General features: G+C 42.7%; 1 protein-coding gene across 3 annotated transcripts in view; it reads left to right on the forward strand.

The window, feature by feature from the left end:
• The first annotated feature begins 305 nt into the window (after positions 1-305).
• Positions 306-14,583, forward strand: part of STX7 (syntaxin 7) — a 62,489-nt gene continuing 48,211 nt past the window's right edge. Inside the window, exons 1-2 of one of the 3 annotated variants that reach the window (XM_037842522.1) lie at positions 306-410; positions 9,819-9,973. In XM_037842522.1, the coding sequence (XP_037698450.1) occupies positions 9,889-9,973 (85 nt within the window). In that variant the 5' untranslated portion in view covers positions 306-410; positions 9,819-9,888. Of the gene's footprint in view, positions 411-433; positions 684-9,818; positions 9,974-14,583 lie in introns of those variants that run through there. The other 2 variants (XM_037842524.1, XM_037842523.1) reach the window with 2 other exon arrangements.

A 14,583-nucleotide genomic window follows, 5' to 3' on the forward strand; every position in this document is an offset into this window, starting at 1 on the left:
AAACAAGATAGCATGAGATCATGGGGCGGGGTGAAGACACGAGTCTAGGGAGACTGGCTTCGTCCGATAAAGAAGACATCTAACCTCCATGCTCTCCCCTTCCTTTTCTGCACGCAGACTAAAGCGTTGACCGCAACGTCAGGCCGCAAAGACCACCTTTCTGGCAACTTAGCGCGCACTCGATTCCTGAGCTCAGACCGGGGAGGGGGGCGGGACAGGCCCGCTGTCACTCAGCCATGCGGACCAATAGGGAGGAGCGCGTCCCGCCTCTTGCCAGGGGCTGCGTTGCGAGCTTGCGCACTGCGCGCCTCAGCGCCACCGCCCATCAGCTGGACCCTGTTGGTGCACTGTGGGCGGGCGGTGGAAGGTGGCCGGAGGAGGAGGAGGAGGAGGCCGCGGAGGAGGTCGGGGTACGAGCCCCCTGGGGAGGGGGATGTCTGGCGGGGCGCCCCGGAGGCCAAGGCCCTGCGGTCTCTGCGTCTCTTTGTGCGCGTCGTCAGGTGGCCGCCGCCCTGCGTTCTGCGGCAGCCTCTGGGAGGGGAGAGCCGCGCTGCCCGCCCCGGCCGCCCGCTCCGCCCCAGGCTCCAGGTCCCCGGCCGCGCTTTCCGCATTCCCCGCGTTGGAGGAAGGCCCAAGGAGCCGGCCGCTCCGGGATGGACGCGCTGGGCCTGGCGGGCGCGCTGGTGGGTGAGGGTGGGCGGCGAGGGCGCTCCGGGCCGGGTGAGGTGGGTTGGAATGGGCGCATCGGACCGGGTGGCATGGGTTGGGGTGGGCGCTCCGGGCGGCGTGGGCTCACTGGCCCGCTGGGCGCTCACGGCAGGGTGGGTGCGAGAGGCAGAGCTCGGGAATCCACGTTTTACCTCGACCACTATTTGTGCCTCCTCTGAGACCAGTTGATCTCTTCCTCATTTTATCTCATTTATTTAATAAACGCACTTCAAAGTTCTCTTCTTGAATATAGAGGAACTGAAAATACATGGTTGTAAAGAACGAACCGTATGCTTTATGTAAGAAGCTTATTGTATTTGGTTTTCTGTTTTCACTTGAAGACTTTGGTTGACACACTTTCTTTGACCTGCTTAATCTTTAAGCGATTTACATAAAGACCTTTAAAAAATACATAGAGTATTTCACGCCTTTTTCCCCCTTGTTTTCTAGGCCCCTTACTTTAAATTCTTGCAAAAAGGGAAGAAAACGTTGCCTTTTTATTCAAAATAAACTGCATTTTTTTCTCTAGAGTTTCTTACATTCAGTGTATTCTGATTATAATTATATGTATTTAAAACGTGCGCAAATAATTATGAAATGCTATGTTTAGTAACAGAGATGGCCCTTTCCTGGGAGGTGTAAGTCCACCAGGCAGTGACTGATAACAATGTTAAAACTGTCTTGTGATGTGGACAGTCCTCTGAGGTTTGTCTCAGACGTGTGGCTAGTTAAGAATTATGCTCTAGTTTCAAAGTTTCTGTAGAAGTTAATATGATACCATATTAGCTTAAGATCTTTTTCTAAAGATAATTTACTTCTGCTGCTTCCAATAACAAAGTCGACCCTATGCATTCAGAAAAAGAGGAACTCTTAATTTTGCTTATGCTTTCAAACTTGAGCTAAGTGCTGGTTGTTGAAAAATAAATTATGTAAAACACCTTTGGTAAGTGGGAATAAAGTTTTCGGTGATTCCATTTATTTTGAAAGTTGAGTGTGTAAAAGGGTGAAAAGTAGTTGCTAAGCTAATGCATGAAGTTGATGTGGCTTATATAGAGAATGCTTCGTGTCATGTGTCGTGGAGTGATCACCCTCATGTTAATTGAACAATCTCTGGTGGATACAGGTTGATAAGGTTGTCTCTGTAGTGTTTATATTCCAGAGGTTGGCATCCATTAATAACCAGTATCCTAATTAGATCATTTTAAATAGTGAGGAGTGTGTGAAGTAGTAAGTTGGAGAGGTTGACAGAGTGGCAGAAGTGGGGACTTGCACTTCACATCCAGTAGTTACTGAAGGCTTCTCTAGTACGATATAAGACCTTGCTAGAAGGAAGAGGCCAGTCACGTGAAGATCATGGGGAAGAGCTTCTAGGGATAGGAAATGGCCCCTAGGCAGTGAAGAGCTGGGACCTTTAAGACTTGAAAGAAGGCTCTGGAATTCTGTGACTTAGAAATGGTATTCTTTACTCAGGAGGGCGTGTATCCTTAGGAAGCAGTTACACTTATTCATTCATTCCACAAATATTTGTTAAGCACCTGCTAGGTAGCCAGATATTGAGGATAGAGCAGTCCACAAAGTGGACAGAAATAACCACCACCCAGGAACTTACATTTGGGGGCACTGGGTGGAGAGAAGGTCCAGTGATTTATGCTGGCATTCGTGATTCAGAAAGTAGAAACCTCCCGTTTGTGCTTCTTTGCCCGTGCTGGATTTATAGAGCATGAAGCTTCGTGCTTAACGGGAAACTGAAAGATTCTACAGTATTCTCAATAATAGCAGAGGGGGAGGGGGGTGTGTTTGACACTTAAGATTCCATTTTTGATCCCCTTTGTTCTTCCTTTGTGCTCTTTAGAAACAGTCTTCAGAAGACTCATTGTGAGTATGGCGCTTTGATCGTCCCTTCCCTCCTTTTTATAGTGTTTTATGTCTTCATAGAAAGATGATTACTGTAGTGTCTAAATGAGCTTATCCAAGAGAACTTTCTGTGAAGGTGGAAATCTTCTGTACCTGTGTTGTCAGTCTGGTGGACACTAGCTGCGTGTGGTTACTGAGTGCTTGAAAGGCGGCTGGGATGACAAGGAACTGAATTTTCATTGAACTTAATTTTAATTTAAATTGCCACCTATAGTCAGTGGCTCCCCTTGACAGTGCAGGTCTAGATGATGAGTTAGGTAATTGTTATTTTGAGCAATAAAACTAGGAATTCTGAATGGGCTTTCAAAAGTGTTCAGCAAGAGTATGTTAGTGCCTGTCAGCTCTGGACCAGGCACTCATCTGAATAACGTGGCATTGATTTAGTACAAAAATCATAAACTTTGAAATCAGTTTATAGTTAGCTATCATTTTATATGTGTGTATTTTTTTTACAGTAAAATTCACCATTGAGCCCCGTATTTCTCATATCTCCTCATCGGAAGAACTAACCATTGTTGTCTGTATAATATCACTTATTAGCAGAATAATAGAGAAGAGGGGTTAGGTAAGCCTTGTTACTTTGGTCCGCTTTGGTCAGTTGCCATAGTAACCTGAGCATCTTTGCGCATATAGGAGAGAAAACAAAACTTCATACAGGGATTGGGGAAAGGCAGTGAATTTGTTTTTTTCTAGTTGAGTGGATTCCCCTGTCCCTAATTTTGTTATAGGGAAGCAGTGTGGTTTAGTGTTTAAAAAGTATGGACTCTGAAACTTAGTTTCAAATCTTAGCTTTTTTGCTTACCTCAGGCAAGTTACTTATTCTCATCATGCCTCAGTTTCTTTGTGTGAGAAATTGGAATAATTGTACCAGCTTCATAGGTTTGTCGTAAGAATTAACTGAGAAAGTAAATGTAAAAGTCCTAGCCACAACGCTTGGGAAATAGTAAGCCCTCCATAAATGGTCACCATTGTTAATCTTGCTTAATTTTTATATATCTTTCTCACCCATCATTGGCAAATTGCTTTTCATTCTTCACTCAATACTGATCTTAGGTGATCACCTCTTTGTCTGTTCTCTGATCAAGAGAATTCAGTATTTTAATGAAAGAAAATGATCGTGTTGAATTGGCTCTTGTCCCCCACCAAGAAGGTAAGTTTATTTCATGTTTTTGTAAAAATACATTATTTCTTTGTGAAAAGGGAAAGTCAATAGACAGTTTACATATCTGGTTTGAAATGATGTAGCTTTTCATTTGAAGATGATCCCCAAGAGGATACCAAAGCTGCAAGGTCACCAGTGGCCAGTGTGTCTTGCTCTGGCTCTGTCTCTCCTAAACTGGTGTTCATCAGACTTGACTATGCATAGGACTGGCCTGGAAGGCTTGTTAAACACAGATTCCTGGATCTCACCTTGGGAGACACTGATTTGGGGAGAGGGTCGGTCAGAAAATCTCCATTTTAACAAGTTTCCAAGTGATACTGATGTTGCTAATCTTTGGTACACTTTTTTTTTTTTCCCTTTAACGTTTTATTTTGAAATAGTTTTAAACTTACAGGACAGTTGCAAAGATAGTACAAAACCCATAGAACTCCAACGTAATTCCTACCCCACTCCATATTCCCAGATCCGTCAATTTTAACATTTTACCACATTTGCCATATCATTCTATTTATCCATCTCTGTCAATCTAATTAATCAGGCTATCTTTGAACATTTGAGAGTAGGTTGTATACATCTTGCTTCTTGAACGTACACTTCCATGTACATTTTCTAAAAACAAACATATTTGCTTATGTAACCACTTTAAGTACAGTTATCAAGTTCCTTGGGACACATTTTGAGGAGCACTATCCTAAATGATCCTGAATTTGAACGGGTTAAGAAGGCCGAGATTCAGCAAACATTGACTTCCTCCTCTGTCCAGCTTTGAGTACACCTGTGAGTTGGGTGTTTTCCATATGCAACTCATCAACTCCTCACAGTAACCCTCTAGGATGGGTAGTAACATCTTTACAGACGAGGAAGCCAAGACTCAAAGCAGTGATTGCTATCAGGCCACAGAAGCCAAGACTCAAAGCAGTGATTGCTATCAGGCCACAGAGCTATGAAGTAGACTCAGTTCCAGATCACATGGTCCAGTTTTCTTTCCCGTCCACAGCAGTCTGCTGCCAGACAGGAGACCAAGGGTGGGTCACACTGGCTTGGGCTCAGCGCTGGTGTCACTTCCTTTTTACCACGTGTCTTTAGATACAGACCCACTGTTGAAACTGCTAGGAAACACTGAGCCTCTTTCTGTGCTCAAGAACTTAGCTGTCTTCCATTATATCTCAACTTCCTGAGTTGGTTTTCCTCAAGTAGCCAAATTCATTCAAGGCAGGCACCTGTCAGGGAGCTAGAATTCTTCCTGACTCCCCAGTGCTAATTACTTAATTCTTTTTCAGATTGCTTAAAACATGGCAGACTTCACTAAAATTGCATTTCTCTCCCTCAAAATACAGTAGCCTCCCTCCTGACCAACTATATAGTGTAATGCGGATTTTAAAAGTTGGACTGACAAGCATGGTAATATTCATGAATATTACCAGCTGTGTCCAGTGATAATACTTATAGCTATTGCATCTGGGTCCACTTTATACAAAGAAGCCAAGTGCTAAGGTTGTGCAATTGGCCATACATCTAAAGTCTGTTCCTGCTTATTGATCTCTCCTGACTGGGTGCAGACAGGGCCAGTGGGGTGGTCTGAAGAGGAGGTTGATCTAAAGGTATTTAACAGAGATAGGCCCTGCTGACCCCAGCAGCATGGGGCTCCTTCCCACAGCCTCACCTCTCAGTGAGCACCCTCTCTGGCTGGGCCCTTCCCACCACCCAGGAAGGCATCTCTCTCGCCCCCTGCCTCTGTGCTTGTGGCTCACCTTCCCGTCACTGCTGTCTGCAATGCCTGGCCCTTCTCTCTCTCCCTAAATCCTTTTCTTTTTACCCTTAAGGACCAGCTTACATCTTTCTCAAGACTCCCCTGTCCTTTATTTATTCTTTTTAACCTCTTCTTTCTTTGAAATCCTATAGCAATTAGATTTTATACCACCTGATGAGATATTGTATTTTTCTGTGATTATGCCAAGTATTTTAATTTTATGTTCTAGCTAGATTATAGGCTTTTTGAGAGCAAGGGTCATATCTTATTGAGGTGCTTAATAAATGCTATTTATTCTCTGAAATAATAGGTCAGTTCTCTGAAGAGAGTAGGTGAGACTGTGCCTCAAGGAGACAACTTGAAAAGGCTTAGGCTAGTCTTGAATCAGTTTTGAGAGCTAAGGGAGATGCTACAATTCTAAGTCTGAATTACAGGACTCAGTGATTGTTCTCTCCATGGGGGAGAGAAAAGGAGTTAATTATGTGGTTGTGTCATCCTGAAGCAAGTGAGGTTTTCATGTCCTCTTGTTGATGCTGGCCTTGCAATGGTGAGTGCACATCAGACCTTTCATCGGGCAGGGTTGAAAAGAACTTGGTCCCTCGAAATGCATTATCTCATTTTGATCTTGGCTGCAGGCCCAAATGCTTGCCCAAGGCACGAAGTTCCAGTTGACATAGAATTCCCACTGGCACCTATAAAGGCAATTGGTGAATTCTTACATTGACACTAGAGAGTTGAGCACATGACTTGGAGATGTGGATCTAAAACTCATTCCTGTGCAGGTTGTAATGGAACCATATGGTTAGAGGAGTCCCTGAAGAGAGTACATAAATAAGAAGGAACGTTTCCTCATTCCCCATGTTTGTGATGGCTGCAAGCCAGTTTATACTGTGAAAAAGGAAGATATCACGGAGCCAAAGAATTTGCCTTACATTCTGCCATCCAAAGGATTAAAAAAAAAAAAAATTCAAATCCCCAGGTTGTTGGTGTCCTGAGGACGAAGTTGCATGTCAGCTGAGCTCCAAAAGAAATCACTTAAGAATAAGAGATGTATGGACCCCTTCCCCATACTACATACAAAAATTAACTCACAGTGGATCATAGACCTAAATTTAAGAGCTAAAACAATAGAACAAAAGGGTAGGAGTGAGTCTTTGTGACCTTGGGTTAGGCAAAGCCTTCTTGGATGTAACTCCCAAAGCACCAGCAATAGATAAATTGGACTTCATCAAAATTAAAAACGTTACTGCTTCAAAAGATACCATCAAGAAAGTGAAAAGACAGTCCACAGAATGGTCAAAAATATTTGACAATAAATCTGATAAAGGTCTAACTAAAATACATGAAGAACTCATACAACTCAATAATAAAAAGACCAATAACCCAGTTAAAAATGAGCCAAAAATCTGAATAGACACATCTCAGAAAAAGATATACAAATAGCCAATAAGCACATGAAAAAATGCTCAGTATCATTAGCTAGCGGGGAAGTGCAAATCACAATAACAATATGATACCACTTCACACCCACCAGAATAGCTATAATCAGAAAGGTAATAACAAGTGTTGGTGAGGATTTGGAGAAATTTGAACTCTCATACACTGCTAGTGTGAATATAAAATGGTGCAGCCACTTTGGAAAACTGGCATTTCTTCAAAAGATTAAACATAAGAATTGCCATACAACCCAGCAATTTTCCTGGATACCTACCCAAGATAAATGAAAATGTGTCTGTGTGTGTATGCTCACATAAAAACTTGTACATGAATGTTTATAGTAGCATTATTTGTAATAGCCAAAAAGTGGAAGTAACTGAAGTGTCCATCAGTAGGTGAATGGATAAGTCAAATGTGGTTTGTCCGTCCAATGGAATATTTTTCAGCCATAGAAACGAATGAAGTACTGATCTATGCAATAATATAGATGAACCTTGAAACAAGGTAAAAGAAATAAGCCAGTCAAAAGACTACATATTTTAGGATTCCATTTATGTGAAATGTCCAGAATCGATAAATCCATAAAGACGTACGTTATATTAAGGGTTGCCTAGGACCAGAGAGTTGGGGATAAATGGGAAATGACTAGTAATGGTTGTAGGTTTTCTTTTTAGGTGATGAAAATATTCCAAAATTGTTTGTGATGATAGTTGCACAACACTGTGAATGCATTTAAAAAAACCTGCAAATGTTCATTTTAAGTGTCTGACTTGTACAGTGTGTGAATTATAACTCAATAAAGGTGTATTATGTATAAAACAGAAGTTAGACGTCCTTTGGTGGTTTGAAGGAAACTCAGGGCTGTGTTGGTGTCGTGTAGTCCCCAGGCCTGATCTTGTTCTGTCTGGCCCCAGCTCGTCACATGTTTGTGCCCGGGTCCCAGGTTGCCTGGGAGGTGTGTGCCTGCTGCCCGGCTGCACCATTTCCACTGTCTGATTTGAGGTTTGAATTTATTCTTGTATGAAATTGGTTTGGGGCCTATCTCCAGGACTTGGGGAGGGGGTCCCAAAGCCCCCAAATGGAAAAACTGGGCCCATCGAGCAAGGAAGGGAAATAGAAGGCATCTTAACCTCCCAGGCTTTCCAGACTGGCCAGCACATTCCACCATGCACCACTGTTTCAGGTAGGGAACCAGTACTTCCTGTCAGGACTGTCCCATAGGACAAAGATACATATTTCATTGTGGTGTCTTCTGTCCTACAAGAAATGTGTCGTGGCTTCTAATTGCAGTGTATTCAAACTAACCCTGGCATCCAGGGTCCTCCCTCCTCTGTGACATTAGTTTTGTGTGGGTGGCTTTGGAATCAGAACCCTGGAGATGATTTCCACCTCACCTTGTTCTGGTTGGGTTACTTAATCTTCATAAGCCACAGTTCACTCACCAGTAAAACAAAGATAATGCTAGTGACTTTAAGGAGAGGTTGTGAAAATTAAGTTAGGTAATCAATGTGAGATGCTTATCACTTGGCAGATGTGTAGCAGAGTTAGGTTGTTCCCCTCTTCCCAGCCAGTATCATGTGATCCAGGGTTGCCAGGGGCCTCCCCTTCCTGTGGTCGTCACCTTCCCGCACACTGCGGGTCCTTCGGCTCTAGGTCCCTGTCTTTGCCCTTGTTCTCCATACCAGTCATGGCCAAGCATCAGACCCTTTATTTCAGGTTTATAAATCTTTCCGGGCCTGGGCAATAGTGATGTTTCCTTGTAGTCCCTGTCATTTTTGCCTAGCCCTTGGCCTTCTGCTGCTTTGTGTTGGTTTTTGTTGTTTGACCTTAAATCTTTTGACTGAAATTAAAAACTTGATTTGAACAGATGCTTTATCTCTGTTTTGCTTTCTCCCAGTGCTTGGTTTAATGCGGGGGCATGTATTGGGCAATTAGGGCACTGACTTGGTAGCTGACCACCTATGGCTGCAGTAGCCATGCACACTTGGCAGGAGCAGGGGGCAGGGTGGTTGAAGTTCTCCAAGCACAATTCCATACTCGGGTGCAGTCCTCTTTTCTACCTTCTTCTGAACCCTTGATTCTGAGATGCTGGGATGGGTTCTTCCCTTCTCCTTGCTCTTTTGCAAAGTGTGCTGAGCATTTGTCGGGCATGCTTTCTCTTCCCAACAGCTGACTGCTGTCTCAGATTTGACCTTTCCCATTAAATTAGAGACCCCTTAGTCCTAGATTCCTGAGCTCCTTTCTTTAACAATCCTTGAGCTAGATACTGTTTTCTCAGAAAGAGAAGGGAGAAATTAGCAGAGAAGGAAAGAATTGTGTGTGTGTGTGTGTGTGTGTGTGTGTGTGTGTGTGTGTGTGTGTGTGTGTTAAATTAGATATAACAGCATTTCTGGGCATAGCCTGAAGACTGTGTTCATGTAACAAATATTAATGATATTTTTTAATGTTAATAATAAATGCCTGCTCTGTGCCAGGAATTGTCCTAAATGTTGGAGAAAAAGCTAAGTAACCATGCAGTCCCTGCCTTATAGTTGTTTTTGTTTAGTTGAGGAGAAATTTTATAAATAATTAAAATTCTACACAGAAAACAGACTTAATAACCCTGCCTTGGAGAGCCCAAGGGAGTTTTATAAGGGAATGTGTGGTTTGAATGTTCTTTTAATTGGTTACATGTTTAACATGACTGTCTATAAAGACCAGTTTTTTTTTCCCCTAGACATGAGAATTTTACGGCTTGATTTTAACCCTTTTAAATTAATTATGCTTATAACCTCCCAGATTGATAATTTGGAAAATGTAAGCCAGTAACGTTAAAGCTAACAATTTTGTGACTTTTATGTTATTTAGGTGACTGCTTAGAGAAATTTCTGCACAGCCCCCCAGCATCTGATGAGATTCGTGAATAAGCCAGTCAAACATGTCTTACACTCCGGGAATTGGTGGGGACCCTGCCCAGCTGGCCCAGCGCATCTCTTCCAACATCCAGAAGATCACTCAGTGTTGTGAGTTGATTTTTAAATTGACTTCCTTGTTTGTTTTTAATTTTTAACTGAAGTTGATGAAGGTTCATAAAAAAGACAGCTGTAGTGTTTGAGGGAGGGAGCAACATTCCATTGGCAAGAAAGGAGGCCAAGAGGCTTTCTGCAAAGAATGGAGCAGGTACCCTGTGTTGGGAAAGGTAAGCTGTATCTAGGAAGAGGGTGTCTTGAGCTGAGAGTCATATTCTCTGGAATGACAGTACTCAGGTTATAGAAGCACCAAGCAGAGATAGATGGGCTGGAGATTGTGTATGAACTTGAGCTGGAAGGCACGGTTAACCAAAACCAAACTGCGCTTCCTGAGAAAGAGATCAGTTGGCCCAGCCAGTTGAGAAGTGGTAAGTTGGGGCAGAGTTGAATATTCGTGGCCTGGTGTGACAGCTCATATGAGATGGCACTGTACTCCAGGGCAAGCTTGGGGCATGTGGGAGGATGGTGGTAAGAGTCACCACTAGCCCACGTGCAGCACTGTTGTCAGGCTGGGACCACCCTGCCAAAAGGAGGTACAGTCACCCCCTCCAGGTATCTGCACTGTCCCTTGTGAAATAGAACTGTGTCCTGCCTCGACTTAAAGGTCTCCACACATGAGCAGAAGCTGCAGGGGGTCAGAAGGAAGGGTTTTTGAATCATCCCAGTTGTTGGGGGTGGAATTGCCTGCCTCAGGAGGGGTGAGATTTCTGTACCTAAAAGTGACCATTATAGAGTAGCCAGGTAGTTCTCAGGTCTGTTATTAAGAGTTTTCAACATTGGTGTAATGGTTCAGATTATGGGACTGACTTTTGAGATTCTGTTTTGATCCATTCAACACATAATTTATTGAGCACTTACTGTTTGCTGGGCAGCATCCCAGATGCTGGGAATGTGGTAGTAAATGAGGTCCACAAGGCCCTGCTTACTATAGCATAGTGAGGAGAAGCAGACAGTAAAGAATTAATGAACAACACAGTTTCCCATGAAGAAAATCAAATGGGGATGATGTGGGAGCAATTGGAGGAGCTGCCTCTGCTTAGCTGATCCCCTGAATGAGGGTGAGAAGGGCTGGTGGTGAGAAGACAAAGGGAAAGGGCATTTCTGATGGAGGAAATAACTGATATTAAAAACTAAAGCAGTACAGAGCTGAGGTGTTTAAAAAATTGGAAAAGAAGGAAAAGGTCAGTGGGGCCAGGGCATATGCTTCAGGGCCAGAGGGGCAGGAGATGAGAAGAGAGGAGTCACGTGGGGAGTTTTGGGCTTGATTCTTCAGGGTGGTAGACGTCCAGCAACAGGTTTTAACCAGGGTGGAGGCACAGTCAGGTGCTGAAAAGAGTGCTTTGACTGCTGCTTAGGTAGTAGACTTTGGGGGAGTTGGAGGATTAGCAGGGGGTTGTACTGGTCATCTCAGAGGTCTGGTGAAAGATGATGCCAGCTGGCACAGGCTGGCAGCAGTGGAGATGGAGAGGTGTGATGGCAGAGCAGACAGGACTGCCGGTGAATGGGGCTGGGGGGTGGGCGGAGAGGTGGGGGGCTGGAGGGAAAGAGTCAAGGATGACTTTCCAGTGTTTGCACTGGGCCCCCGAGTGGAGTGGATGGTGGCTCTGAGCAAGATAAAAGGACCACAGTTCTAGCCAAGGGAGAGGAGAGTTTTGTTTGGCCAAATAAGGAAATCTTGAGATGCTTTTTAGACATCTAAGTCAGATACCTAGTTTGGATATGTGAATTTGCATTCCAGTGTCATCAGACTGAGTATAAATGTTGTTTGAAACCACAGGTCTCAGATAATCACAAGGGTGTGACTAGAGTTAAGAGTAGAAAGTGAGTGTCAAGGATGGTGGAATTCAGAAAGCCAGGAAGTAGCCAGCAAAATGAGTCTGAGAAGGGGTGACTGGTAAGGTAGGAGGAAAATCAGGGTTTTGTGGATTCCTGGGAACCAAAATGAGAGTGTTTCAAGAGTGGGTGAGGCGTGTATTGGGTCTTGCTGCTGAGAGGCTAAGATAAAACTGGAGAGTTAGACTTGGCAAATTGAGCTCACTGGTGACTTTGAAAAGAGTGGTCTCTGAGCTGTGTTGCAAGAGAGATTTCCCAGAGCCCACCCACCTTGGCTTACGCTCTAGGCTGGAACTCAGATCCAGGCACACGACTGCACTGGTTGCGAAGAGACCTGCAAACATCTTGTAGCTGGATTGCAGTGTGCTCACTAAAATGGGAGTTTGCTTCATTTGAGAGAAGGGAAAAATCAGTAATTGGCAGGCAATTAGCAGACTCTACCAGAGAGGTGGAAAGAGGGTCAAAGAAAGGATTGCATTTTCTACCACAAAAGGGAAATGCTATGCCTATACAGTATTCAGTAGAAATGACCCAGAAGACAGGAGGAAGTTGGGAAGGCAAAAAAGGGAGAGTTTCATTGCAAAAGGAATGTCTTTGAAGGTGAGAAGAGATAAGGAATAGTGGAACATGAATGAGGGGTTCACCTTTTACCCCTATACAGGGGTGAGGCAGAGAGTGGGAAGCGGGTGGGAAGGATGAGAGGTGACAGTGAGAGGGGCTGTTTTAGTTCTCCGACAGAGAATGGGAGGGAGGGTTGTTGGAAGTTACAGGAGAGGAGAAGGTGAACCACTGGCAGTTTTGATCACTGAGAGAATGAACCCACCAGGGAAGCAGAGAAGAGTTCTTGGCTGGCAGGTTGAGTACTCATTTTAGATTTGGAATCATGAATTTAGTGAAGCCAGTTAGCACTGGGTATTTTTTTCTAATTCTGAAATATAGTGTCTGGATGGAAGGAAATTTAGCTGTAGGTTAAGTTATTGTTAAAAATCTCATCTGCCATTCCAATGTGCATTACTGATAAGGGATATGCAGAACTCAAGTGGAAGTGAAAGCCAGAAGTGCAAAATTTCAGTTCACTTTTTCTCCCCTTTGGTAATGCTAATAATAGTGGATGTGACTGACTGAAATGATCCTTTGCACCACATTTGGTGCTTCTCTTCACACTACATTTGCATTTTTTGAATGTGTATAAATTATCAGATTTTACAAAAAAAGTCTTGAGAGGATTCTGTAAGATAATACCCTTAGAGTTAGAATATGTGCCATTTTTTATTTGCAAAGAAAAAGGTAAATAAAACAAAATATTTTTAAACTTAAGTATTTCTTTGTTAAACCACTTTTTGTTAAAAATAATCTTAAGTTTTATTAATTTACCTCACTAGTATTTAAATAAAATTAAAATAATATAATTTAAATTACTATGGTATGTAATACTATATAACTAATATAAAAGATATTATAAATATAATTATGTTAAAATACAGCTTTTTAAGAATGTTTATAAATAGGTAAAATAAGCTAAACTTTGTGAGGAATTTCTCTGTGGAGCATTTAAAATGATCAAGGAAATTTTTTCTCCTACTGCACGGACATTATTCTCTGCAGCTGTCTTAATAAGGCATCCCATCTTTCTCAACCCTCTGTTCCCACCATTCCCAGTAGCCTGAAGTAGGCCTGCAAACATAACCGTTTGTTACGCTAGATCTAGAAGATCATTATGCAGCAAAGAAGTGCTTGGTTTTAGTTCTCAAGCTTTGGACTGAGGTTCCAAAAGGAACATTTTTATTAGCAGTATCTGGAAAAGAGATAATACACCTTTTTGCTCTTATTGTCTCTCTGAAATTTTCTTTGAGACAAACTCTTGCCTGTGATGTAGAGTACACGAATAAGCAGGCCTTTGGGGGGTGAAATGGCTGAGTCTATTACAGAAGGTAAGCCAGAACAGCATATTTTCACGGTGGCCATTCATCCTTGCCCAATCACAAAAATGTAGATGAAAAGTAGTCAGAACACTTGGAACAAGTTTTGACAATAATGTCAATATTCCTTTTTGTGAAAGAAGTGGAATAAATATGTTGAAATCCATCCCATAAGCAAGGATCACATTTTTTTCAAACATTTTAAAATAGAAGCATAGTGTATAGATTGAGTAGTACACAGATTGTTAGGGCATAGCTCAGTGAATCATCTACCACAAAAGGTCCCACCCAGAGACACACCACGCAGATCAAGAAATGGGACATTACCAGAGCCCTGAAAACCTTCTCATGCTTGTATCCCTTCTGTCTTTTCCAGAGATAACCAGTATCCTGACTTCTAATGTCAGTGAATGATTTTCCTAGGTTCTTTAACTTTATATAATAGCATCAGGATGTTTTCTTTTGTGTTATGCTTCTTTCTCTCATTTATGTTTGTATGATTCAACCATGTTGTTACATGTAGGTGTAGGTCATTTATTTCCATTGCTATGTAGTTTTCCATATTCATCCATGCCACAATTTATTTATCCTTTCTACTATTGATGGACATTTGCTGTGTTTCTGTTTTTTGACTAATGTGAACAATGCGTCTCTGAACATTCTCATAGTCTTTTGATGCATGTTTGTATCTAGGATTTGGAGTGCTTGGTCATAGGCTGTGTGTATGTTCAACTTTAGTAGCGCTAAATAGTTTTCCTAAAGTGGTTATTCCATCACTTTCTACTCCCACTGGCCTGTGTGTGGGAGTTCGCATTGCAGATTTTAGCCATAGGGATGTGGCATTGTGATTTA

The sequence above is a fragment of the Choloepus didactylus genome, chromosome 7 (assembly GCF_015220235.1).
Source record: "Choloepus didactylus isolate mChoDid1 chromosome 7, mChoDid1.pri, whole genome shotgun sequence".
In the NCBI taxonomy this organism is placed as follows: domain Eukaryota; kingdom Metazoa; phylum Chordata; class Mammalia; order Pilosa; family Megalonychidae; genus Choloepus; species Choloepus didactylus.